Genomic DNA, 24,409 nt, shown 5'->3' with positions numbered 1-24,409 from the left:
CCATAGCAAATGTGGCGGATGGTAATTGCATTACATGTTAGGTCTGAACTCAAGCAGCTTAAGGATGTGATGGACCTGGGAAATTTGGGGTTAAAAACAGTAAGTGAAACGCACGGACAGAATGAGCAAAGAAAAGAGGGGAGAAAAATACAGACTAAGACACTTAGAGAAGGTTCAAGGTGGGAAACTGGAAAATTAAGACAGAAACGGCAGGAGATGGAAGATGAAGCTTGTACTGAGTGAAAGCAGATAATTTCTTTATATTTAGTTCATGACCCTGCAGCGATCCCAGATGTTCTGTTTTATCTAATAATGCTTTATAACCCGAATGTCCTGCTTCCATTGAAAAGCAGGACCCTCTCAATGGTTCTGTAAAAAGGAAGGGTGATATATATCAAGTTGATATTGGCATTAAGTAGATTGTTTTTCACTTGGCGACTGATGCAATGTATAGTGTACACACAGCAAAATAACTGTTTCTCTAAATGGAAAATTCTTTTGTGGAATTAGGGAAATTCCCTGCTTGTCCCTCCATTCAATTGAATATAGCTAGATGTCCAGACAGATTGGGATACAATCTGAGCACAATTTCCTCTGTTAGATGAGAGGTGTCGGTTGTATTTAGAGAAGGACAGGCGGGGACGGAGCCATTGTTTCCTGCTGGTTCTGGGCTCATCCTGGCCCTGTGTGGGCACTAATGAAGAGGGGCATGTCGCGAAGGGATAGTTTACCCGCCTTCCTCTCCTGTGAGTTGAGGACGAGAGCCAATCTGTCAGGAAAACATTGAGTGAAATTGCCCCGTGGTACAGCAACGCCTGGTGACAGCCACTTGCAGTCTGCCAGCCGCCGGAGTGATGCTACCATCCTGTATTGACAAGCAAATTACAGTCTCCTACACTCAAACGCTCCCTAGAAGATTCATTTACATCCATCAGCTTTAAGCCTTTGTTACCTTGTTGGGTTTTCTTCTCCTTAAGGGCAGGGGATGGGGGGGATCCCAGACTGTTATGACAGAGGAGATTGTGAAGAGGCTGCGCAGCCAACATTAAGACTGACGGAGCGGCTGGCCTCTCTGACTGGATGGCTGATCACATTACCTCTGCAGCATTGTGGGAATTAATTCTTCCAATAAGATAATTTTTAAGGTTCATATATTGCACAATCTATCGGCGGAAATTATACCTTTCAATGCCCGCTGACAGGAAGAGATATTTTAATGGGGGGGTATGTGCATGCGATTTTCTATTTCTCTGTATGTGTTATGTTAGGAAGATGAAGAATGTGAGGAGGTAGAAATAGAAAAGTTGAGGACAGTTCAAGTTGATGCAATGATTCAAATCATATGGTCGGTGAATATTGTCAGGGACAGTTTATCTTGCATCCATATATATATATGTTTTTTTTAATTGAAATTAAACCCGAAAAACTAACCAGTGGAGTTTGAAAAAAAAAGTGTCTCGATCTTCAAATGTGTGAATGTCTTTCAGTGCTGTTGAGGTCAGCCATACTTTCTTCACTGCACTACTTATCAGATAAAGTGTCTCTTTACTTCGTTTCACCTCAATTTAAATATCCCCTTTTTTTATCACGCTGTGATTTTTACATTGTTGATGAGATTCTTTCACGAGTCCACTCACTCAAACTCGCACCCACACTGATTTACACTGCAATACTTTAATTTTGATAGGTTTAAAAGGCAGGAGGCAACTGTAACTTAATTCTGTGTCTGGGCTGATATGATGTTTTTAATCACGGCAGCCTCTCAGTGCTTTGTAGAGGAAGTGGTGGCAGTCGCACGGTTTGTTGATCCCAGCAGTGTAGAAAAGGGCATGTTTGACTTGCCTTGCTGTTTTAAGGGGAGTCTCTATGCAGGGTAAATAGCAGACAGCAGGCGGAATATGGGACAGGCTGACAGACTTCAATTAATGGAAAATGCACCTCTTTTTTGTTTACTGTGTTCTCTAAAGGTCAGCCAAGTCATGGTCTAGGAGGCTATGTTTTTGCCCATTCCCAGGGTTAGATACATAATGAGAATTAATGACTCTAGACCTGTCTCCCCTCCTCACCCCAACCTTCAGATATATGACTCTCATCTGACTTCATCCACCACTATAAATACATTCAGCATGCCTATCTGAACAACTACTCCTTCCCAATGTACTTTGTTATGATACACAAACTAAGTTACACTTATAAACTATGGAAACACATTCTCTTAAGCAGCCTCAAGCTTATATTCCTACAAACACGTGAAAAGAGGTCTCACCCCCTTTTTATATGCTGTTGTTGACAAAGCATTAGTGGTGGCTAAAACACGTGTTAGGAAAAATGATTTTTATCCTAAACTCCTATTGCTGCTTGTGTGACTTCAACATTTAATGGAAATAATCTTTATCAACAAGATCAGGCAGAGACTGAGAGAGCTCTGGTAACAATATTATCTCTAATAGTAATAACTTGAACCATGCAATGCAGATAATTATCTTCATTAAACATTATGTCCTCAGGTTAAGCTCTGACCTGAGTTCAGCTCTTTTAAATGCTGTTAGAAAAGCCTGTAGGGCTTGGAACCTGTCCCAACATTTCTTTTTCTCAAACGCATTTTCTCAGCTTCACTCTGTGTAACATACCAGGAGTCTGCTTCACTGCGAACATCCATTGTTTCTTCTCATTTGTTATCCTCACAGTGATAGAAAAGCTCCAGCTAAGCAGTTAAGAAGGCGATTTTTTTGCTTGCTTAGTCAATTGTCTTCTGATCAATTCACCGGCAGGCGATTAAGACAACCAAAGTGATTCTCATTCCCTCTAATAACCATTATCTTCCTCTCTCCTCTGCTGGGCAGAGCTAGTGGGGATAAATCCTCTATAAAATGGGATAAATTACATATGTAAGATGATAAGCACGTGTGAGCTGGGGGCCTCCAGGATTATTTAGTGTGCAGCTCATTACTTGGCATACAGCTGCTTAGCCGTTCTTTCTGCCCTGGGCTTGGCGGGCGTCCCTAACATTCTTTCTCATCGTACTGTACATACCTGAAGCTGGAGGGGGCTGAGTCCTGACGCTGCTGCAGCTGCCATTGTGGATGGAATGAACTGCACCGGGTAGTTATCACCTGTCAGAGAGGGAGATATAGACAACAATGCGTACAGGTTCAGACAATGAGCCGGCCCAGCGCAGCAAGGCAAGTGCCAACACGGATCCTGGGCCCTCCGCTACTTTGCCACAGCCATGTGGCACATTGCAGCGAGCCCTCGGCTTCAAGCCCAAACATCTGCATTAACAAAAGGCTAATCTGGTTTGACTGGAGCAGGATTACTCAGGAACGCTCCCCGCCATTCTCTCCTACCTCCACCTGCACACTACTCTTGGAAAATACCATGACAGCAATAGCTCCTAAATATTTTAACAAGTAAAGAGTTCTTTTAAGATGTTTGTGTGCGTGCGTTCATGCGTGTTCATAATAAATGTTAAATATCTCCCTGGGATTCAATTAGCCATCATGTCAAAGGACCAGCATGTTCTATCAGGTAGTTCTAACAGCAGTGGACTTGTCTGGCCATTGTTCAGCCCTACATTGTTTGGGTCTGAGTGATAGCTTTGGCAGCAGAGTGAAAACACTTGTATGTGAACTGGTTGGAACAAGTGTGCAGTCACAATAACAAGAGTAAAAAAAAAAAAAGAAAAAAGAACCCACACATTCTTATCTCACATGTCACTGTGATCAAGCGAGGAAGAATTGGTCTCCAAATAGCAGCACTATTCATTACTACTCACTACTGTTCGCCTGCCATCAGCACCTTTGTCAGACAGCGATATAAAAACGGCTGCAGTATGAGTGATATCCACGGGGGTACAGATGCTTTGACACATCAGCCCAGTGTGTTGAGACAGACAGAACAGCCCCAGTGAGACGGGGCAGCATGGCGTTCATGGAGGGGAAGGGTGGTTTGAAGCATGTGTCTGAAGGGAGGGGGAGGTTGGGGAGCACAGTGGGAGCGGGGAGGGGTAGTTGGCCTTCGCTCAGGCCCCACTTCTGCCTGTCACATCTCCTCACAAACATATGGAGCCATTAAGCCACAGACAAGGTAAATGTATATACCTTCTCTTTCACTTTGCCCTCGCCCGCTCGCCTCACTTTGCAATCTTGTACAGCACAGCACAATGTGATACAGGCCATGGAAATTCAATCCCCATTTAGTAGCAAATAAAATCACACGGCAGAAGTGGTTTCAAATAGTGCTGGGTTGGATGTGTGGCTGTGTACCGTGGTTATTTCTACACCTCCTTTTTTTTGGTATCGCTTTCTTTCTGCCGTCTCTCGCTCCATGCCGTCTGTGACCTCAGATTTGGGAATAATAAATGGCTGGATGTCTTAAGATGTCATGTGAAACCTGCGGGGGGGGGGGGGGGGGGGGGGGGGGGGGGGGTCATGTGCTAAGTGAACACCCCTCCACTGCTTGGGGGTCTCAGGCTCCCAGGTCCTGGATGCACAGTCTGTGTTGAGGCTCCAGCAGAATGGGAACTGTGCCAGTTTAGCGTCAGTGGTGAAAGAGAATTACGTTTAAAATTGAGTTTTACTCTGTTTTTTTAACTCTCCATGGCTGGTCCCATGCCTGAGGCCAAGACTCTGAATGTTAAAGGAGGAGGGAGGAGGGAGGAGGGAGGAGTGGGGGGGGGGGGGGGTAGTTCAGGTGACACCGTGGTCACAACAGGCTATATTTCCCTGCTCATATTATTCTATAAAATAAAAGCTCTGCTGAGGGTTGACAGATGAAACTGAAACCTGTCTTAGGCCAGATCAAATAATGATGAATGAATATTATGACTGGATCACACTTGTCTTTTTAAAGTGCCTTCTAAATATCATTAATATGCCAAGAATTTTTATCGAAGACACATATAAACAGGTATAATTAATTAGATGGGTAAGTTGATTTATTTAAGTTAATATATTAGAGGTGGATTCCCAATCTGGCCTATTAACTTTTACTTTCACACTGCACGTGTGTTGTAATCAGGTAACACATTAGGCAAATTGCGTCCTGAACCAAACTCTACTGCACATTAACAAGAAATCCATGTGCTCCAAGCGCCACAATATCAGGAAATTGGTTTAAAAGTAACAAATTTAGTGATAAAAAAATCAGAGATTGAAGATTAAAAATAGCATGAGGACACTTTGAACTGTCAGCAGGGCGCTTATGAGGAAGACTGTCAGAGGAAGCGAAAGACTATGAGGTCATTCTGTGGGTCCATTAGACACACATCAGACTGAATGTCTGTGTAAACAGTGCGAACAGACTGGGAAGTCCGACTTGTATCTATTTGTTTAAAAGATGAGTCGGTGCCTCTGTGACTGTGCTTGTCTACCGTGCAAGACCAGGCCATTGAGCACAGCCAGTGGATGGGGTGATGACTTACCACTATGGTGCTAGAATGACTCTGTTGCCAATGCGAGCACCACAGGGCTGGGGGTCATAAGCAGTGGTCCCCGGGGGCTGTCTCAAAATGATAACATCAGATTAGTGGGCCTTAGTCTTGGAAGTGAATGCTTGGCCACTCACTTCATGGAGAAAGGACACGGCAGCATCCTGTACACCCTGCAGGTGGTGGTGATAACATTGTACTCTACAGAAATATTGTGTATATTGTGTTGGATCGGGGGGGAAATAATAGATGTTTTGAAAATACCTCTCCTGACTGCAAGAGTCATTTTCAGACCCCCTTTGCTTTTTTTCTCCATGAACTCATGAATAATGCAGGAACCATACACATGGCGACCCCTCACCATGATTCCATAATAGCTCCTGTTATTTGAACTAAAACATTTTCCTTGTCAAATCTATCGCAGAAGGCACACTGGTAAAAGACTTGCCCTCAGGCACTTTGTTTAAGCTGTCATGGCTCCATAGTTCCAAAATAGCTGACTTTCTTTTTCATCCTGTGGTTTTATAGTTAATTCATTAACTGCACTACCACACCTTTCTAATGTTCTGCTGCGAAACCTGCTGACTTCCAAGTCTTTCTTTTCCCTTTTCCAGTCCTACTCCTTGTTCTGGTCCTGGTTTGGGTTTATGACCGATGAGTGGACTTTCCCTTTTTCTGTCTGACTCAAAAATCGTTTTCTTTTTGACACTGATCAAAACAACATTGTCTCCATTTATTTGCATGTGGCAGAGGAAATAGGGAAAAAGCCTTGACGTTTTTTTTTTTATAATTTGATCAAAATCTAAAATGAAGAGATTTGCATTACACAATTTGTTTACATCAGTATGTGGAAGCACATCTATGTTGACACGAATATGAGGGTGCATACGTTACTGTATTGGCTGGGCATCAGTCAACATGTTACAACATTTTTTTTAGTTAAAGTTTTATTTCTAAAGCTGTGGATCTTATCTTTGCTCGATTTGAACAACAAAGGAAGAGAAGGAGACATGCTGATACAAGCAATGGAAACCTGTTCCTCACCTCGTCCTGAAACCTCCCCAACTCACAATTGTCTTTTAATTACTTAATTCTCCCGTCGAAAGGCATAACTGTGTGAAATTGTAAAACGGGAGTTGCTGACAATAGGAGGACTTTTCATGCAGGGTTCATCCCCCGTGATACTGGATCTCTCACAGTGGATACTAACAGATTACAGCCAGCAAACTACTGAAAGATACTTTCATGTTGAAGACTTGTTTACATTCCTCGGCTTCTCGGCCCATATCTATTGTTCCACTTGGACTAGAACATTCCCAGGCGTTTGGTCCCAAGTGCAAGTTCAGACGGAGCAGATCGTGTCAATGGCCTCACGTGTGAATGAAGCACTTGTTTATTATTGTTGGACAATGTATCAAGTCATTATAATGAATGAAAGATGAAGCAAATGGAGAGAGGAGAAAGACAAAATGAGAACTTTAGTTGCAAGCATACCTGGCTTATAAGACAATCCCGGGGGGAAGAGAAAGCCTTGCTGGGCGGCGGCGGCTGCTGCCAGAGTGCGTTGGTCGTGTGGAAAAATGGGGATCATGAGCGGAGGCATGTGACCCTGGACCTGCTGAAGAGATAGGAAGCAGAGATCAGAGAGAGGCCTAAGCATAGGCATGGTTCACAGACACACACAGCCCACTCAGGGGGGAGGCCAGATCACAGCCTTTCCTAACGCGTGCTGACAGGGGGCTCTACGGCGGTGACGGCCCTCGTGTGCTCACACAATACCTCGCCGAGCTACGCCTGCTCTTAATCCAAGCCACAATTTTACCTTGGAACTTCAAAGAGCCCCCCCCATACGCAATTGTTCCAGGATCAGTTAGAGGAGGCGACGTGTAGGACAGAGAGCGGAGAGGCTCGGCAGGTCTGTGTGGCTTCTGTTGCAGCAGATACAACATGTCAGCAAGGGGATTGTTGAATGTATTACACAGGTGCAGAGACTGAAGACTGATCGCCATGTGCACACACACACGCACACACACACACACACACACACACACTCACCTCAAGGAAAGATCAACTACACACACAGTCCTGGGTGATCATTTATTTAGATGATAAAAGCCTGAAGACAATCCAGTAATTTACTACGTCTGTTTTCAGCGGAGGAAAAATAGCAAGCAGTTGAATAGTCGTTGCCACTCGCTGTATTTCATTTTAATGTCATTCTCTGGCTGTCTGCTCCACTCGCATATTAACCTTCACCGTCCAGCCTGTTGCTGACTGGCCGACTGCGGATATCCACACAAACTCCCTGCATGTGTGTGTGTGTGTGTGTCAAGGGTGGGTGAGTAGCTTATGTCTCAAAAGTGGTGTGTGGGTTTTTTTCTTTTCTACACATGTTGCAAGTTCCAATCTCACTGTCATTCTCAGCTTCCTGAAAGTCTATGATGGGGAGCAGCGCCGCTACCACGGGCCTGCGAGAGTTAATCTCGCACCGAGCCAGGCCACCTCAGGGGAACCTGCCTGGAAAATGGGTTAATAAAGGTCATCCCCCAAAATAAACACTTTACAGAATGTTTCTCCATTCATCCCCCCTTAAAATCAACTCGCAATAAAACGGGGTCTGGGTGCAATTACCGCCGCTGCATTGGGGCATGAAATCAACCTGCTCCGAGCAGCGACTCTCCCCCCCCCCGTGTTCTGGCTGAGGTCTGCTATGATCTTCACTTTTCTCAGCCTGCATCAGTCCCCCTGTAGACCCTTTACCGGAGTAGTCGCACACGGTTTCTCTTGCAGCTAGCACGCTAAACCTACTTAAAACTACTTTATTGATCTGTCCAGAGGTGCAGAGCTCAACTGAAAACCAAATAAATAGAAACATTTTATGTCTACTGAGCTTTTCCAGAAGTGCAAGTGCAGAAAGTGCATTACACGAAGAATGGAAAAGTATGTAATTCTTCTAGAAGTAATTCTGTAAAATGTGCTTTTACTGCAGAAAAAATAAATGTCCAAGGAGACTGCGACAAATGACCTTAAATAAAACATTGCTTTATAGGGATTTGTCTTCCAAGTTTCCAGTCTGAACGGATGAAAGATGGATCTTGGCCTTGCTTGTATGGAACATATGGAAAAACACAATAATTAATGTCACAACATGAGGCAGGGCCAGTGACAGGCGGGGGGGACACTGGGGAACACAGCTTCTCTCTGTCTGTGTATTTGGACTGTAAAACCAGATGGAGACTGTTTCTGAACGTGTGGCAGTCACGGGACAGAGAAGGGCTCCCTCAAGTCCACGTCCCTGCATGTGTGTTACACACATGTGCCGCACGGTAGTTCACACACGTTCATGAATTAACGAACACGCGTCCGCAGTAAATTAAAAGTTATGTCATGGAAGTTATCGACTGTCAAATATTATAGCAGAGAAAACAACACGACACATTTTGTTTCCATGTGATCATTCTTGGATTTTGCATACATTTTTCAAAGTAAGTATATCTTTCACAGCAATCTGTTCACATTTCCTCTCGCTCGGACATAAAGAAGACAAACACTCTCCTAAGTTAAAACATCTGAGCAGGTCTAATGTTTATATGCAACTTCAAAGTGCATTGCTCTAATGTTAAGGATGGTCTTAAAGATAATTATATCATCCATTTTTAAATTACATCAGAAAAACAGCTGCATCACATGAAGAAACAATATGAAAATCATTCAGGCAACTCGATCCTTTAATTGTTTTTAAATTATCTTTAAATTAAAATGTGACTACATTAATTAGAATAACAGGATTATACTATAGATGCATACATATCAAACACAGTGCATGGACGTAAGCAAAAAGGCATCAGTAATTGGACATATTTATAACGATATCCTTTCATCAGCGACATCGGCTTTTTATTACTATTATTATTTTAATATATGGGGCAGAATATACAAGATTCATTGAGGCAAGACGGAGTGTAAATGTGTGTTGAAGGGGAAATAAATGCATTGGGTGTGAATTGCTGTGATTTGCAGTAATGAGCTCCGTGCATTAAAGTTTAATTTACGGCGAGTAGTGTCAGAGAAAGGAGAGGCAGGTTTTGAGGAGCTTCAAGGTGGCAACAAATGGCGGAGGATTGTTGAGCCGTCAGTTATCAGCCGAGCAGATTATAACATTTCCAGAAAAACGTTGTCAGGAATTTGACGGTTGAGGTAATTTTTTAAGAAAAATGAATACGTTTATGAAAAAAAAAGCAGAGGCAGAAAAAGTGCATACAGAGTGTGTGCCTTCCACTTTCACTCAAGTTCATCTATGTGTGGGCCGCGTGCCCAGGATATTTCTATTGCCAAGATGATCTTGAGGAGTCAGAGAATAAAGTGGAGCAGATGTGAGCGGGGCACTTGGGCAGCGTTCTTCCTTCTCCTCGTGAATACAGCGCCATTGTTGTGCTGGCACTGCTCTTCCTTTGTCTTAGCACTGCTAAGTACTGGATAATGTCATTTCACACCATCTGCCCCCAGGCTTCATTAAAGATACATGAATGGGCTATCTTATGAGGAACAGGTGCTATTGTTTGTCCCTCAAGACCCAGCACTAAGGATCTGACTCGGAATACTTGAAGAGGAGCATCTGTAGTGATCAGTCAGACAGACTTGGCTGAGGCCCTCGTCTCTGCCAGCACGCGCTCCAACAGAGGTTTCCGGGGGAACTCAGCCGCCTTGCAACATGTATCATCAATTCACATGACCTGATGAAGTCTGCAGCAGGCCAGCACGCAATCTGTTTCCCTCTCGAGGAGATGCTGGCGTTTGATAAATAGAACCAACTTGCCGTTCTACAGTAAGCACCGTATAGATAACGTGTAATTTAAGTGCTAATCGGGTTTACTTTGCGTTGAGTTAAGTTATTTTTCAAAATTGAGTTCGGTCACGTCTTTGTCCTATTTTAGTTGCATAATTTGTCAACTGTCTTGATTCCAAATTTAGGCTCTTTTAAAATTAGCCTCTTTGTGTATTGTTATTTTTTTAACTTGGCCATTAAGTTGAGCAAATACATCTTTGCTTGATAACCAAGCTAAACCAGAAATGCTTTGTTTTGCAACAATGAATGTTTTACAACAGCAGCACACGCTACGGTAGGACTGCAGAGGATGAATCAGACTCAGTCTCAAGTGTAAAAACACATGGTCTGAAAGAAGAGGTATTCTTCAAAAAGCTAATTGTATTTCTCCCTTCACTTAAAACACACAAGCTACTAATTAATACTGCATTAACTCATGAAGGATGAACCTCTACTTGCACATGTAGTTGCTTAAATACAGACAGTACTAAACATGTCAGATGTAAGATGCACTTTTATTTTTAACCGACTGTGTGATTAAATAGTCAAGTTAAATATTACCAAGAAAAATTAAGTCGTTTTTTATTAACATTTAAGCGTCCACCTATAACATGAGCAGGCAGCTCCATAACTCAGAGTACAAATGGAGATGTGCAGCGCATTACAGCTCTCACTCGGGCCCCTGTCAACACCCATGTTCCTCTCTGTCTGTTACAGCCTCTACAAAGCACCGAGGAGGCCTGTGGACCCCCTGCTGGCTTTCTCTCTAAACCCCATTACACTCGCACGCACCGAGCCACGCTCAAGCTTGCTGCTCGACACATGCCACAAGTTACATGCAGATTCAGGGAGTGTTAACAAAAGGAGCTAAAAAGACAAAGTCCTACGTCATTCTCACCTTGTTTCTTGGTTATTAGCTTGAAAAAACCTGTTAGATCCTGCGTCTAATATCCTGATTATCTGCTACTTGACACCTTTTAACACACCTCTCACCCACAGATGCTTATCTCTGATATGATCTGCATTCATTCGCCTTGAAGATAAAAAGGTAAAACCATGTCAGGTGTTTCGTGATAAAAACAGAAATCAATATGACCGCAAGTAGCCAACGTTTTTCCAAGGAGCTCATGGAGATGATGTGTTCGTAATCCTGTACAATCATTTGGATTATAATAGGTTCCTTATTCCATTAGGAAAAGATCACAATCACCAGTAATTAGCGGAGGACTCATGTTGCACTGACATCTCATTTTAATAAAATCACTTCCACACTTTAGTAGCTGTCAGAGCAGCGGCTCTCGCTAACCTTCTCTTTCACATTTTCTATAGGAGGTTCTGTAATTTCACCCAGGGAGGAGAGACTCCAGCTGTTACTGTAAGAACTGATAGTTCACACTTCATTCCCCCCCCTGCCCTCCACTGAGCTGCACTCCAAACGCCTGCGAGTAGAAATCACCTTTTGTGATCTGTTTAAAGGGAAAGTGATCTCGATGAAACTGCTAAGTCTGGCTCCATCCCAACGGCAGCGCACACAGTAGAAACTGACACGAGACAGCAGGATATTGTTTAACACCCGCCACTGTGTACACAGCCCGCTGGGTGTACACTGTACTGGAGCCTAACCAGGAGGAAAATCACTCAGTGGAGGCGCTTCTAGGCTGCTCGTGTTGCTTCAGGATTTTCCGCCCCCCAATAACAATCAGCAGTTCTTTAAACAAATATGACTCCTTTAATACAGGTCACTTATCTGCCGGTTATGGTGCCCGAGCCCAGTGAGCCGCTGCAACACGTGGCAGACACACGCCTGGATCGAACAGAGGTGGGCTGGTGTTTGGATTTGTCTGCAGCTAATGGTAATCAGACAAATAGATCAATAGATTTGAGACAGACTTTGATGCTCCAGACTTCTGCCTCTGAATGAAGGTCTTCATATTACCACCCAGCGGACTGAGGCACATTATTCCTGCTTGTCTGCTCTGGAAATGAGCGCACTGGAACGGGAGGGCGAGTAGACTGGAGAGGTTCGGGTCACTAACAAAGGGCCCTTGTCCTTGTCAAGTCTCTGACCTTTTTCCTCCTCACTTCCTTCCTGCATGTGAAATTAGTGTCCCGCACCCTTCTCTGCTGAAATTCAACAGACAGACATCTGAAGCAAAGATCAATAGTGTCCAAGCGCTCGCCTGTGATATTTTCTGTGAATTGTTGGTGTGCAGTACTCTGACGGCAGGCAGCGTGGGCTCAGGTTGGAGCGTTACGCCTGTGTGTGCTACACTGAGAGCTGAGATACAGTGCAGCAAATCCAGACACTTGAGTGAGGTCAGGCTATGCAGAGGGACTAACCAATAGATGACTTCTTGTTCCACTAATTCCTTACACAGTAAAACAAGCCTTCTTGGAAAACAGCCATTTCAATATGTCTATATTAAGACGGCAGCTTGAACGCAGGGTAGTACAACTCTCTGAACCGCCCCACCCCAAATCCCTCCTCTCTGGCCCTCCCCCCCCTCTCATCGCTCCTCTGGACTTTGCTGGAACTAAGGAGTAAAACTGCAGGGCCACTGTTCGCCTAAATACACTGCTTCGCATTTACAGGATTTCTACACACAGTTCGCATTTAATGCAGTTTATGTATCGCATGTTATAGGAAATCAAATAAGAGTGTGACGTCAAGACTGATGGAAAATGGATAAGTGGACCAAAATGTGTAGAATAAATTTGCAAATGAAAACCCAGTTCATGTGAATGGATATTTAAAATCCTGCATTGATACCAATTATATTGAAATTGTGCACAAAATCCAAATTGTGCTCTAAGATGCATGTTTAAAATTGTTGTTTTTTTTGTCCACAAATTTAGAAAAATAAATATAATTTTAGGAGCCGTTTTGGTTGGTTTATGTGACAAAAGACTTTGCATGCGACAGTTCTCTCTGCCACATTGTCTGTGTTTGATTCCAGACAGGCTCAAACATTCATATTAAATATAGAAAAAGAAAAAAAACATCCCTTCTCCACGCTGACACAATATGGCTACACTGTGACACACGCCTGCCTGCACTACAACCCTTTTAAAATACAGAATCTTTTGAGTCTTATATTTCTGGCAGTTTTTCGGGTGGGGGCCAGGAGCCGACATGCTAGTAAGAATGAATATTTTTTTCAAGGTCTGGCCGTAGAATTAAGGTTTTGCAGTAAACTTGCCATATCCATGGGGACTCCCTCAAACAGCATGCGTAATGACGGGACAGAAGAGAACAGACATAAACAAACCCACAAGTGTTTGGGGGGGGGCATATACATCCTCGCAGTATGGAAATGGGAATGAGTGAAATGCCTCCGACCCTCATTGCAGGGGGGCCAGTGAGTTTCCAAAGAACATTGGACACGGGCTAGTCAGATAGCCGGCTACATCCATGTGATGGGAACAGAGCAGGGGAAGGAAAGGACGGATTTAAGTGTGTGAGGCTTATGAAATAATGTGGCTGTAAAGGTTTGGAAATATCGCACACTTCAACACTCGACGTGTAAAGGCTGTGTATGTCCACTGTTTACTGTAATGTGTTTTATAAGAAACATTCCCTCGAGGCTTCACTATGCACGGGTTCAATATTACATTCCCTGATTAAACATGTATTTAAAATCTTTGCAGTTCTAATGCCTATGAGAAAAAAGTATTTTGTCTGGCGGTGAAACCGTAGACCACCCCTAATTTCTGTGACAGAATTGTCCACACTATGGCTGGGCTACCCCCCCTCAGTCCCATCCTCCAATCATAGACAGGCTCTGTCTTCACTGATACTTCCCAGCTGCTGCTGGGGCCACCGAAAACAACAGAGCCCATTCTGTTGTTCAGCGGAGAACAGGCCTGTCAGGAGGCGCGAGTTTTATTAGAGACAAGTGTGTTGTTGAGACTTCAAACATGATCAAATATAATCCACTGATAATGAGAAAAACAACTATAGAGTTTATATCAAATCAGAACATGTTTGGAAAAATATTTAATTCAAGGATAAGCTATGAAATTAAGGATATACTTTATTAAATTAAAAAAGATTTGGAGAACAGATTCGGAATTAATTCGACAGTTCTATTTTTTGAGAAAAGGCGCAGGACAAACCGGCTCATTCATTGTGTTACGCTGAGGAATGCCTGGACTCTGCTCACCACAAAAACAAAAAGCTCCTTTTTACACTGACCATGGGCTGAATGCTTTGCTTTGCCACCCCGGCCCTAAGAAAACACGCGCCCCTTTCTCCCTGCCGGCTGCCCGTACACAGTGGAGCCCATTAATGCGGCTCCCTCTCCCCTGTGAGTGTGCCCACTGCTGAGGATGATGGCCGCGCGAGGCCAACGCAAAGACAAAACAGTTTGCACAACATTAGCAGAGAAAACACAGCCCATGCAGAGAGCGGGAGGAAACTAAATCAACATCACACTGGAGGATGTGTTCTCCCTCAACTGATATTTTCCTTTCGAGGCTTGGGTTACAATGGGTGTTAAGTGTATGTGCTGTGCCTTCATCCAGGGAAGGTCTGTGGAGCCCCGAACAGGTGCTTTATTGTGATACCCGCGTGGAAAAGTACTTTTCCTTCATCGTATGTTTGCGCAGAGAATAGATGAACACTATTTAGCACCCAATTAATTTCGACAGCTCCATGTTGCTTGTGCCTGATGATCGTCTGTCTCGTGTCGATTGTTCTCGTCGCCCGTGAGGACTGATAGACGGCTGGAAGTTTGCGTTGTAAATTAACCCGTCCCAGCGCTGCTTAACAAACCCTCAGGTGACTAATTTTAAGTAGACCCTCAGGTGTGATTTCACACATCACAGCCGCTCATGTGGCACCGCTCATATGGAGCCTCTTAATTATTGCTGCTTAAACAGCGGAGGTGTCGGAACACAAAGGCCAATTACACAAAGACACAGCCTTATTGTGTAATTTACAGCAATAATTGATCGATGTTTGTCTACATTCCCAGCTCATTGGCGGAGACGCGGAACGAGCCAGCGCGTTTCGCAGTAAAGCATGGGATCAGTTGTTACAGGTTAATAAAAGAGGGTGTATCTGTTTAGCTTTTATATCCTTAAACGCCGTTATTTACACTTACTACAGCAGCACGGTTCAGTAACCCTGCCTGTGTGGCACTATAACTTAAATCTGCACTCTCAATGTAAAGTAAATTGATGCTAATAGGTGCATTTCATCCAGAGAAAAAACCTATTGGGACAAACCCACAGACCCCAGACCGTTCAAACAGCTTCCACTGTTTATATTCCTAAAGCAAGGATTTGTTTTAACAGACAAATGGCATTACATGCCAACTGCTCAGCCACTTAGCTTCATTTGCAAACCATCACTGCCATCGCCCAGCCGGGGTTGTATCTATTACACCTTCTTGTGCATCATTAAGTTTTAACAGGGCCACGGTGGCTTTATTGTTTAAATTACACACGACTTTGTTTAACGTCAGCGTTTCTTCTGCTTCCTGACAAGAAGTCACATTTCATAACTAATTGAATTGATCGCTCCCTCCCCGCCGATGGAGTCCACTAAATGGAATTATTTGTATCAAAGTGTCAATATATTAAATCACAGGGGCTAATGAGTCGGGTCACCGCTTTCTTTAATCTTCAGTCTTGCATGTGCACATCTTCATCAGCTAACAGTCTCCTTAAATGGAGGATGAACAGGCTGGACTGAGCCTCCCTGGGCGAGAGCCAAGCTCGTCTGACGAGGCTGTTAATGCCCCCACATAATCCTACTAGCAGGCTAACACAGGGCTCTACAACACAAGGGAAGAACTGGCAGCACAGCGTTTACACCCCCACACCACCCATACACACACACACACACACTTATACATATATTATCATTTCCCTGCTCTATTATTCTCTTATTATCGTGCTAACAGTTCCAATCTAGCTGTACTAATTGGGGGACTTGCACATTCTCTTTAACAATGTGTATTTTTGTGTGTGTAGTTTTTTTTTTGCCAGTGCATAAATAAGAGTCTCACACTGAGAAAATCATTTGTGCTGCCGAGACAACAAAAGCTTCTGAGAATACACAAATTAGCGCTATTATCTTTGTGCAATTACCACACAGCCGTGTGTTTATTTAAAGTCATCTGATCGATTTAAAATATTCACTGCAATGCTGTGGTCTATTTTCCCCTTTGAGATGGTAACTAAATGGGATCAGTGCTTTAAATTACTGCACTGGAGAGCATGCATATTCTTTTTTATAATAATAGACAAAGTGATTGTGAACCTGCATTTAAAGAGAATTTATCCAAGGACAAAACAGCAGTTTAGTAAAATCTGTTTTTGTTCATGCTGGGAGATCTTTTTGGATAACTATTTGTGCAGCATTAGAAAAAAGTGCATAAAGAATTATGGTAGAAACATGAGGCTGTGTGAAAACAGCTAGCACAGTCTGATCCAAGCCAATTATTAGAGAGAAACTGCTTCCCAGTGACAAAGATCTTACATTGACTTGATGATTTATGTTGGTTTGGTTCCTGACCCCAAACATCTTAAGAATATAACAGGATCTCATTGGAATAGCATTACAATAAGAATTTGAAAGTCCTTGAGTGCAGCTAAAGCCAAGCAGGGACCAGATTTTTATAAAAAATCTGTGAAATCAGTCTTACTGGGGAGAGCCACTGAATACAGAAGACACTTTTACAGAGCTTCCCCTGTGAATTCTCTGGTTTCTTTGTAACGGAGGGGAATGGGAAATCCATGTGCGACTAAATAAAACACTCTGCTCGCCAGATTTTTTTCCCCCTGCTGAAAATATATTAACTGAAAGTAAACAGTAGAATGTTGGATTATGTTGTCTGTATTTAAAAAAAAAGAAAGATGTATAAAATAAAAGACTTAAACAGCTGTGCTTGATTTTGTTTGAAATCCTGTAAACATCAAATCAACAAACCTTAAAAGTAGATTCTTTTGGAATAACCAAAGCAGTACCATATTACACTGTACTGCATAGTGTGTCTGCTGGCAGCTAAATGCTGGTGTACGTGTATTTCATTTTTGATCTTTACCTTTAGCATGAAACCCCTACATGTCTACACACCTCCCACAGTTTCTGTACTCCATTAGAGAGACATTTGAGAAGGCCTCAAGTATACATGTGTTTTTGTGTGTGTGTTTGTGTATCTTTATAGACGCGGGTTTAACGGTTAACTGCAAACACAGATTATGTGTGCGCACATGGCTGGAGTTTGAAGCCAGGCCACAGGTCAAAGGGAAACTAACGGAACCAGACATATTGGACGACCATTAAAAAATATGACAATGGCCTCCACAGAAGTGTGTTATCTTTTACTCAGTGTTGGCACATCAAGGCCAAACCCAATGACACATTACAATGTCATAATGTTGATATCTTTTTAAAGGATAGGATTTTTTTTTTAAATGATTTGGATTAAAAAGTCCCTCTGTTTCATCTGGGGAGCCCTGCTCCCTCCAGCCTGTTTGTGAAGATAAAGTTCACCCTGACCTTTCAGCCAATATTTATTCTCTTGATGTGCGTATCAATGCGTCGGGTCCCTGCACGCCTCTGTACTGTACACCACCACCTCCGTGCATGTGTGTATGAGGAGTCAAACAGTCTGTTTATTTCTTTCCTTGAGGAATGCATGAGCTGCGGTCATTAACATGTGAGGGAATGAGTGCTTGTGGCCTGGGTATGGACAGTACTGTCACTTGTGGTTGATACAGCGCTGTGTCTCATTAGAGCATTTCATTTCATAACCAGGAGGACATTGATATACAAGTCTGCCATTAGCACTTTAATGCTGCTCACCCTTTTTACTCAATCTTATGTACTCTAACTAGAAAATGCATATGGAAGAAGAAGTCTGATGCTCAATGTGACGCTCAGTCGCTGCTCATCCATTAGGAGCAGGAGAAAGTGGACATGTTCATAAAACAGAAAAGCCATGAGGAGGCACACATAGTGCTCAGTGTGTTCGAGGGATGCTGAGCTGAGACAAATAAGAAAAGTAGAAACATGGTGCTCATTATTTCTTTTTTGGTAATCTCCTGCTGCCTTCACACAGAGTCGGAGATAAGGAACTATGGGACTGAGCAGCTCTCTGTTAATATATGTGTTAAATTGTCATATGTGTCTTGTAAAATCCTAGTTTTTTTTTTTTTCTCCAAATGTTCCGACTAAATCAACTGAAGAGTTAATCTCATCCTGGGATTGAATTAGTGCCAAGACGATTTCAGCGGCGAGGATGGACCGAAGGAATACAAACAAGCTGAGGGAAAAACACACAAAGCCTTGAGCTTTAACTTTTGATAAGCCCCTAACACTGCAATCAAAACATCTGCTATCTTAAAACAAGTGACATTGTAATCCCGAAGGACAAAGACGAAATCTCTCTCCCTCTCTTGTTGGAATGATGAGAAAGGATAAAAAAAAAAAGAGAGACGGCTATTCAAAAGGAAAACTTGATTAAGCTGCACACTGCCCCACTCCGAACCTCACTCACTAAACCTCTGTAACCGCACACTTCTGATGGATTCCCATCAATCCACGTGTGAGCGCACATATAGCATGCCATCAACAGTCTCCGGTTGCTATCCCCATGGTTTTTATTGTTTGGACGGTTTTACAATGTCCACTGATGTGATCAGCTGCATCATCAATACAAGATCTTAAAAAGAGGCTTTCTCCTGGTCTCCTCCCTGAGGCCAAAACAGAAGGACTTTGATGGCCAGTAGGGTCTCCAATAAAGTTTAGTGCTCTCCATGCTAATAGCAGAGTAACTCAATCCCCCAACACTGCTTACCACTTTGCTAAATGTCTGTGACATACAGGCTGGGAGCTTGTTTACGTTACTAATTAAGTCAAAGCTGTTATGTATTAAAATGGCCAGGGCATTTTTAAGAGGTAGCAGTAATGAAAACAGAGTGGCAAAAAAAACAACAGGCTTCACTAACTTGCCCTGTGCTCTCTTTTATCTACTCTGCTACTCCAAAAGGAGCGGTCATCAGCACCCTGGATATATGGAGGATCTAGGTGAGCAGGAGAGAGCATCTCCTGCTTTAAAGGTAAAGGCCACTAGGGGTCCCTCAATCGGAAAGGTTTGTTGTTCGGACCACTAGTGCCGATGGAAATCTACCTGATGTGACAAAGTTCATGATGATTTATTATGAGTGGCCAATACAAACAGTGAACGGAAAAAACTGCCAATGGGCTAACTGGCTAGCAGTGTGTTTTTCCATCTTATGTCGCTTTCTTTCGTAAGTTATCGCAAACATTGTTTTCTGACATTTTTATGGAGAATTGTTGTATACTATATTTTAAGAGAACTGCTCGTTATCAAACTTTTTTCGAAGAGTGGTTGAGTTGCTCTTGGGGGTGTTTTGCTGCAAGCAAGAGGCTGATGGGCAGAGGAACAGATGGCCTGAACATGAGACTCTTTTGTTAAATTGTGGATGTGGCTTTCTTTTCTTTTTTTGATCAGTGAAGATCTGTGGCTCGTTTGGGCCAAGGGAGAAGAAGTCGGCTATCTGGGCTCCACAAGAAAGGACTTAACTTGTATCTCTGTTCAAGTGTTTGAAATTGATATTTAGAAGCATGTTCCCATGCACACTCGACCCGACACCCTCTCTCCAAACTATGCATCAAGGGGAATTTTCAGGTATCATCTGCCTTTAACTCTGTGTTGAAAGCAAGGGCCACTAAAAGTCAGATGCATTAGGGCTGTGCCCTTATGCTCAATGAGCATAACTAAAGGACCCTCCATGATGTGAGTAATACTAGCCCCTTGGTAATGTATAAGGTACTTCATTTTAAAGTGTTTTCTAGACAGAGTGTTGTGCTCTGTGCTTCTTTTTAGTGAAGTGTTATAATGAATAATTTTTCTGGTAGTCTGTCCAGAGTTGAAGTGAAAGGTCCAGACTAGTGGCATCTCAAGAACATGTTGACAGTATGGCCTTTCTCTTGTAAAGAGCCCTTGAAATAATCATTTTGATGTCATAGCAGTAAATCTGCTTCTTGTACTAACTGTTCTAAACTAGAAGTTTACTTTGCTTGTGTATAATGAAGGGCTCTGGTTATAGAATACAGAGGAATCTGCTCCTAAGTACAAGACCCAAACATTATCTCCATTGAAGAGTGCTACAAGGTGATGGAGGAACAATTTATTGCAAGTGTTTTAAAGAGGTAAAATGAAAGGAGAAAAAATAGGGAGTTGTCTGTTGGAAGAACAAGCAGAGGAGGAGGAGGTGGACGGAGAAGGATGTGCCTGACACTAAGAACACCCAGCAGGATAACGTTAGCTCCACACAGGCAACCAGGCTCACAGCCTTGACCACTGCCCGTTACCAACCCTGGATTACCCTGTACCGTCTGACTATGTCGAGCAACATGCAGCCTGGGTGGTCTTTCTGCACCACTTTGTAATGTATTACACAAGGCACACACACTGATGAAGGTGATGATATCTGGCACAAGGTGCGTAGGTTAAAAACACATAATACGGAACAGATAAGTAAGGAGGAGAAAAGGAAACAATGCCACCCAGAGCAGCTCAGTTGCTGTGTGAAATCATGCCACGTTGCCCTTCTGGGCCCGACTCGTTTCAGAGGCATTTACCATCCTCTTTCATGTCCCCCACCTCCGGGCTCTTCTCCATCAGCAGGACTCATTAGCTGTTGTTACTCTCCCCCTTTTTTTTTTTTGTTCAGTAAGATGTGCTAATTATTCTCCTCCATATTTTAAAGCCCTTACGATTACCAACAGGCAATTAACATTTGATGAGAGTGATACATGTTAGTTTGACACCAAAAATTTGGGTTAAAAAGACAAGCAATATTTTTTAAACAAGCAAAAAAGATGAGAGGGAGAGGGTAACATAAATAAGAAATGACTGTTATTTTAATGTGTAATTTTATTGATCTGTGCCAATATAACCAGACGTTTGGCTCATGGTGACAGCAGCGGTGCGCTAATTACACCGAAGAGGGAGAAATGTTGTGTCAGTGTGGAGAAAGTGAGAGGTGTGAGTTGCGAGTGTCAGACCAACAGGAACGCAGTCACTGACCTGGATCTGCTGCTGGAGGAGGTTGATTTTGTGCTGCTGCTGCAGAAGCTGCTGCTGTTGTCTTGCAATCTGGTAGGACACAGAAAAGAAGCCCTGCAAATTAAATAATAACTCCATTCATCGACAAAAAGGAGGAGAAACTCAAATCAGTCCTGCGAATGAAAGTTACTACACCAGAAAATGTGGAGATGATAAAGGAGTGTCAAGATAGATGGCATCCTAGGGCTGAGCGATTAAACCATGACAATAATCTTTGCAATATATCACATAAATAGTGATTTAACAAAAGTGTAATATATATTGATACATTGTGTATGCATTGGGCCAACCATTATTTTCGGCTATATCTCACAGGGCAGAGGGACACAAAGGAGAAAACTTACACAGGCGGTGTACTGAGGACAGAGGTCCCTGCCCCCCCCCCCCCCCCCCCCCTTGAGTGACGAGCAGCCACACCGCAATCCCTCTCATCCCAGCAGTCCCTCTTTCTACATGCCCACTTCATTGAGCATGACAACCTAGTTTTAAGTGTCATTTAATTTTCATTTTTAAATATAATTACAAAGTGTTCACTGTAAGATATCGGTCGTCTGCAAATGTGTCAAGATTAATTTGTGCTGGCTTCCTCACGAGTGTCAACAGTTAATTACTGTGTTGTATCTTGATGGCTTGATGACATTCTCGCTCTCAGCGGGCTCTCTCGCTCTCCCTCTCGCCCCATCTCCCCCTCCCCCTCTTTCTCTCTTCATTTTATTAATATTCCAGCCTTTCAAAATAAGATCAAATGACAAAATATCTTATATCACTGCTCATTTATGCTGCAGCATCTACAAAGCTCACAGAGCCGAGCGCAGTTTGCAAATGAACATCATTGATTAGTTAAAAAAAAATCAATACTGTTAATGTATTATTAGTGCACTATGACCAGATGCATCACTCTAAGGTATATGGTCTATCTGTTCATTTACCACAGGAAGGTTTGAGCGTGTGCTGAGAAAACTCTGAGTGAACTCCTCGCTGATAATTGACTCGTAGCCATTAGAGTGGCTGGTGATAATAAAAGTGTCGCCCGTGTGGATAGTTTGTGTCCTTATTTCTTCCCAGACATTAACACACTTCATGGCCTCTGCTAATTTGCTGATTTGTACAATATGGCTCATTGGCCTGATTTGTGCTGCAAATCTAATGCCAAGCTTGTTCTAATAGGAGTCGATTTATAAGATATAGAGGACTTCCATGTTTAATATAACGTTTAATTCACACATCCCGCCGCATTTGTTAGTACAAGTCATAATAACCTTTTTCCTACACACCCAGCATAAACGTGGGCGAGAGAGCATGACCAAAATAACTGAGGCAGTGTGGACTAACGCATCTCTTAAATCTAATATTATTCCAAATTCCTATGGAGGAGCAGGATTTTATTGGCACATTTCAGGCATGAAATTTTAAATGAAATAGTCAGTTGACAATTCATTGCAAATGTATTTAAAGGGGTTTATTATAGTGATAAAAAGGGAACAGGGTCTAATGGAGTTACAGGAATAGATGCTTAAGTAGGAAGGAAGGAGAAATACACTGTGAAAGTGTTTGTGTGTGTGTGTGTGTGTGTGTGGGTGGGGGGGGGGGGGGGTTAAACACAGTAGGCAGTTACCTGCTCCTGCTGCTGACGAGCTAACTCCATTTGCTGCCTCTGTTTCTCCATCTGTGAGGCGGCGAGCTTCTTCTGTTCGTCGTGGGCAGCCAGGAGCTGCTCACGCAGGCTGATGAGCTGGGTGATCATCGTGGAGAGCTGGTGTTCCTTCTCTGCCAGGCTCTCTGGAGTACCTGGTGGGGGGGCAAGGAGTAGAAAGGTGAAACACAAATTGGAGAATATGAGTAATAATAGAAACGGGTATGTATTATGTGTACCTAAGAAGAAAAATATAGTACACACAAAAGTTTCACAATGGACTACAACTAAATGACCAGGATGCACGTGTTTGTAAGAGCCTGCAGAGGTCATTGTATAGTACTAAATATAGAAAAGTGACCATGCTGCTCACAACATTCATCGTATCGGGCCATTGTACTGTTCACAATATATTGTACAAAGAAAACCACTTAGGCAGCAACCAACTGCAGTGAATTCACTGGAAAGTGTTGAGGTCGCACACAGCCCCGAGTTGTGTATTCTACTGGAGCTGGTGTTCACAGCTTTCAAAGGAAGAAGGGGGAAGGAATTGTTCCCAGGCACAGAGACCCAATGCTGCAGGGCGCTGTCAAACTGAGGTGGCAGATTATGTCAGGCTACCAGGGGTGAGCAGAAAGAAAGTGTTGAAAGTCAGTGTTTGTACTGGCCCTCCGAACCTCGCAAGTTTTCATTATGTGGCCGCTCCAGTAACACATTTGAGAAGGAGCTCTGCACAGATTTCAGTTTCAAAGGAATAAGCGAACTTGATGTTTACACAGCGAAAAGAGCCTCTGAATGTCAGATGATGATCATCAGTGAACAGATTTTATTTTATCATCCGTGCATTCTTGACAGTGACAGACCAATGAGGCTACTGTTGTCCACTGTCACATGTCCACACTGTGCGATAGACAGAGCAGCTGCACTCGCCCTCTCCCTCCGCCTAATCAATGCTAAGTGATCCTACCATTGACTTACACAGCCAACATAATTGCCAGTGAGAGGCTAGACAGTAACTCACTCCCCTCCCACTACACTCCTGTGTGACAAGCTGATCGGGGGGAACATACAAGAAAAGAGAAGGGATAACAGAAGAGATGGAGAGAGTAAGAGAGAGGGAGAGGGATAAAAGCAGAGAGATGTAGATAACAGTACAGTGAAGTCTGGCCTGGGGCCAGCAGGAGCTGAATTCTTTCCTGGGTGTCTTCCGCTCGTCTCTGACCACATCTGTCTTGAGTTTCTCCGAGAGCTCCCAGGGGCCCTCTCGACTCAAACTATTTTAATTTGACTAAACACCTGATTTATTTTATCTCTCCGATGAGGAAAGCCGTTTGTCTTAATAGGGCCTGTCAGCCTCCAGAACCCATTCAGGGCAATTTACTGGCACGCTCGTCTGAACCTCGGTTCGCTTCACT

The 24,409-nt window shown here is 43.2% G+C and overlaps 1 protein-coding gene across 9 annotated transcripts in view; it reads right to left on the bottom strand.

Annotated features, from left to right (window-relative positions):
* The window catches only part of sox6 (SRY-box transcription factor 6), a 131,934-nt gene that overhangs the window by 31,656 nt on the left and 75,869 nt on the right, over positions 1-24,409 (bottom strand). For 6 of the 9 annotated variants that reach the window (XM_062384860.1, XM_062384921.1, XM_062384905.1 and 3 more), the window contains 4 exons: positions 22,977-23,149; positions 21,323-21,415; positions 6,923-7,046; positions 3,034-3,113 (listed from right to left, as the gene is read on the bottom strand). In XM_062384860.1, the coding sequence (XP_062240844.1) occupies positions 3,034-3,113; positions 6,923-7,046; positions 21,323-21,415; positions 22,977-23,149 (470 nt within the window). The remainder of the gene's footprint in view (positions 1-3,033; positions 3,114-6,922; positions 7,047-21,322; positions 21,416-22,976; positions 23,150-24,409) is intronic. The other 3 variants (XM_062384884.1, XM_062384891.1, XM_062384899.1) reach the window with 3 other exon arrangements.

This window comes from Platichthys flesus, chromosome 1 (genome assembly GCF_949316205.1).
Source record: "Platichthys flesus chromosome 1, fPlaFle2.1, whole genome shotgun sequence".
Classification (NCBI taxonomy): domain Eukaryota; kingdom Metazoa; phylum Chordata; class Actinopteri; order Pleuronectiformes; family Pleuronectidae; genus Platichthys; species Platichthys flesus.
Note: the sequence above shows the minus strand (reverse complement) of the source record. Positions and strands in the feature narration are given on the sequence as shown.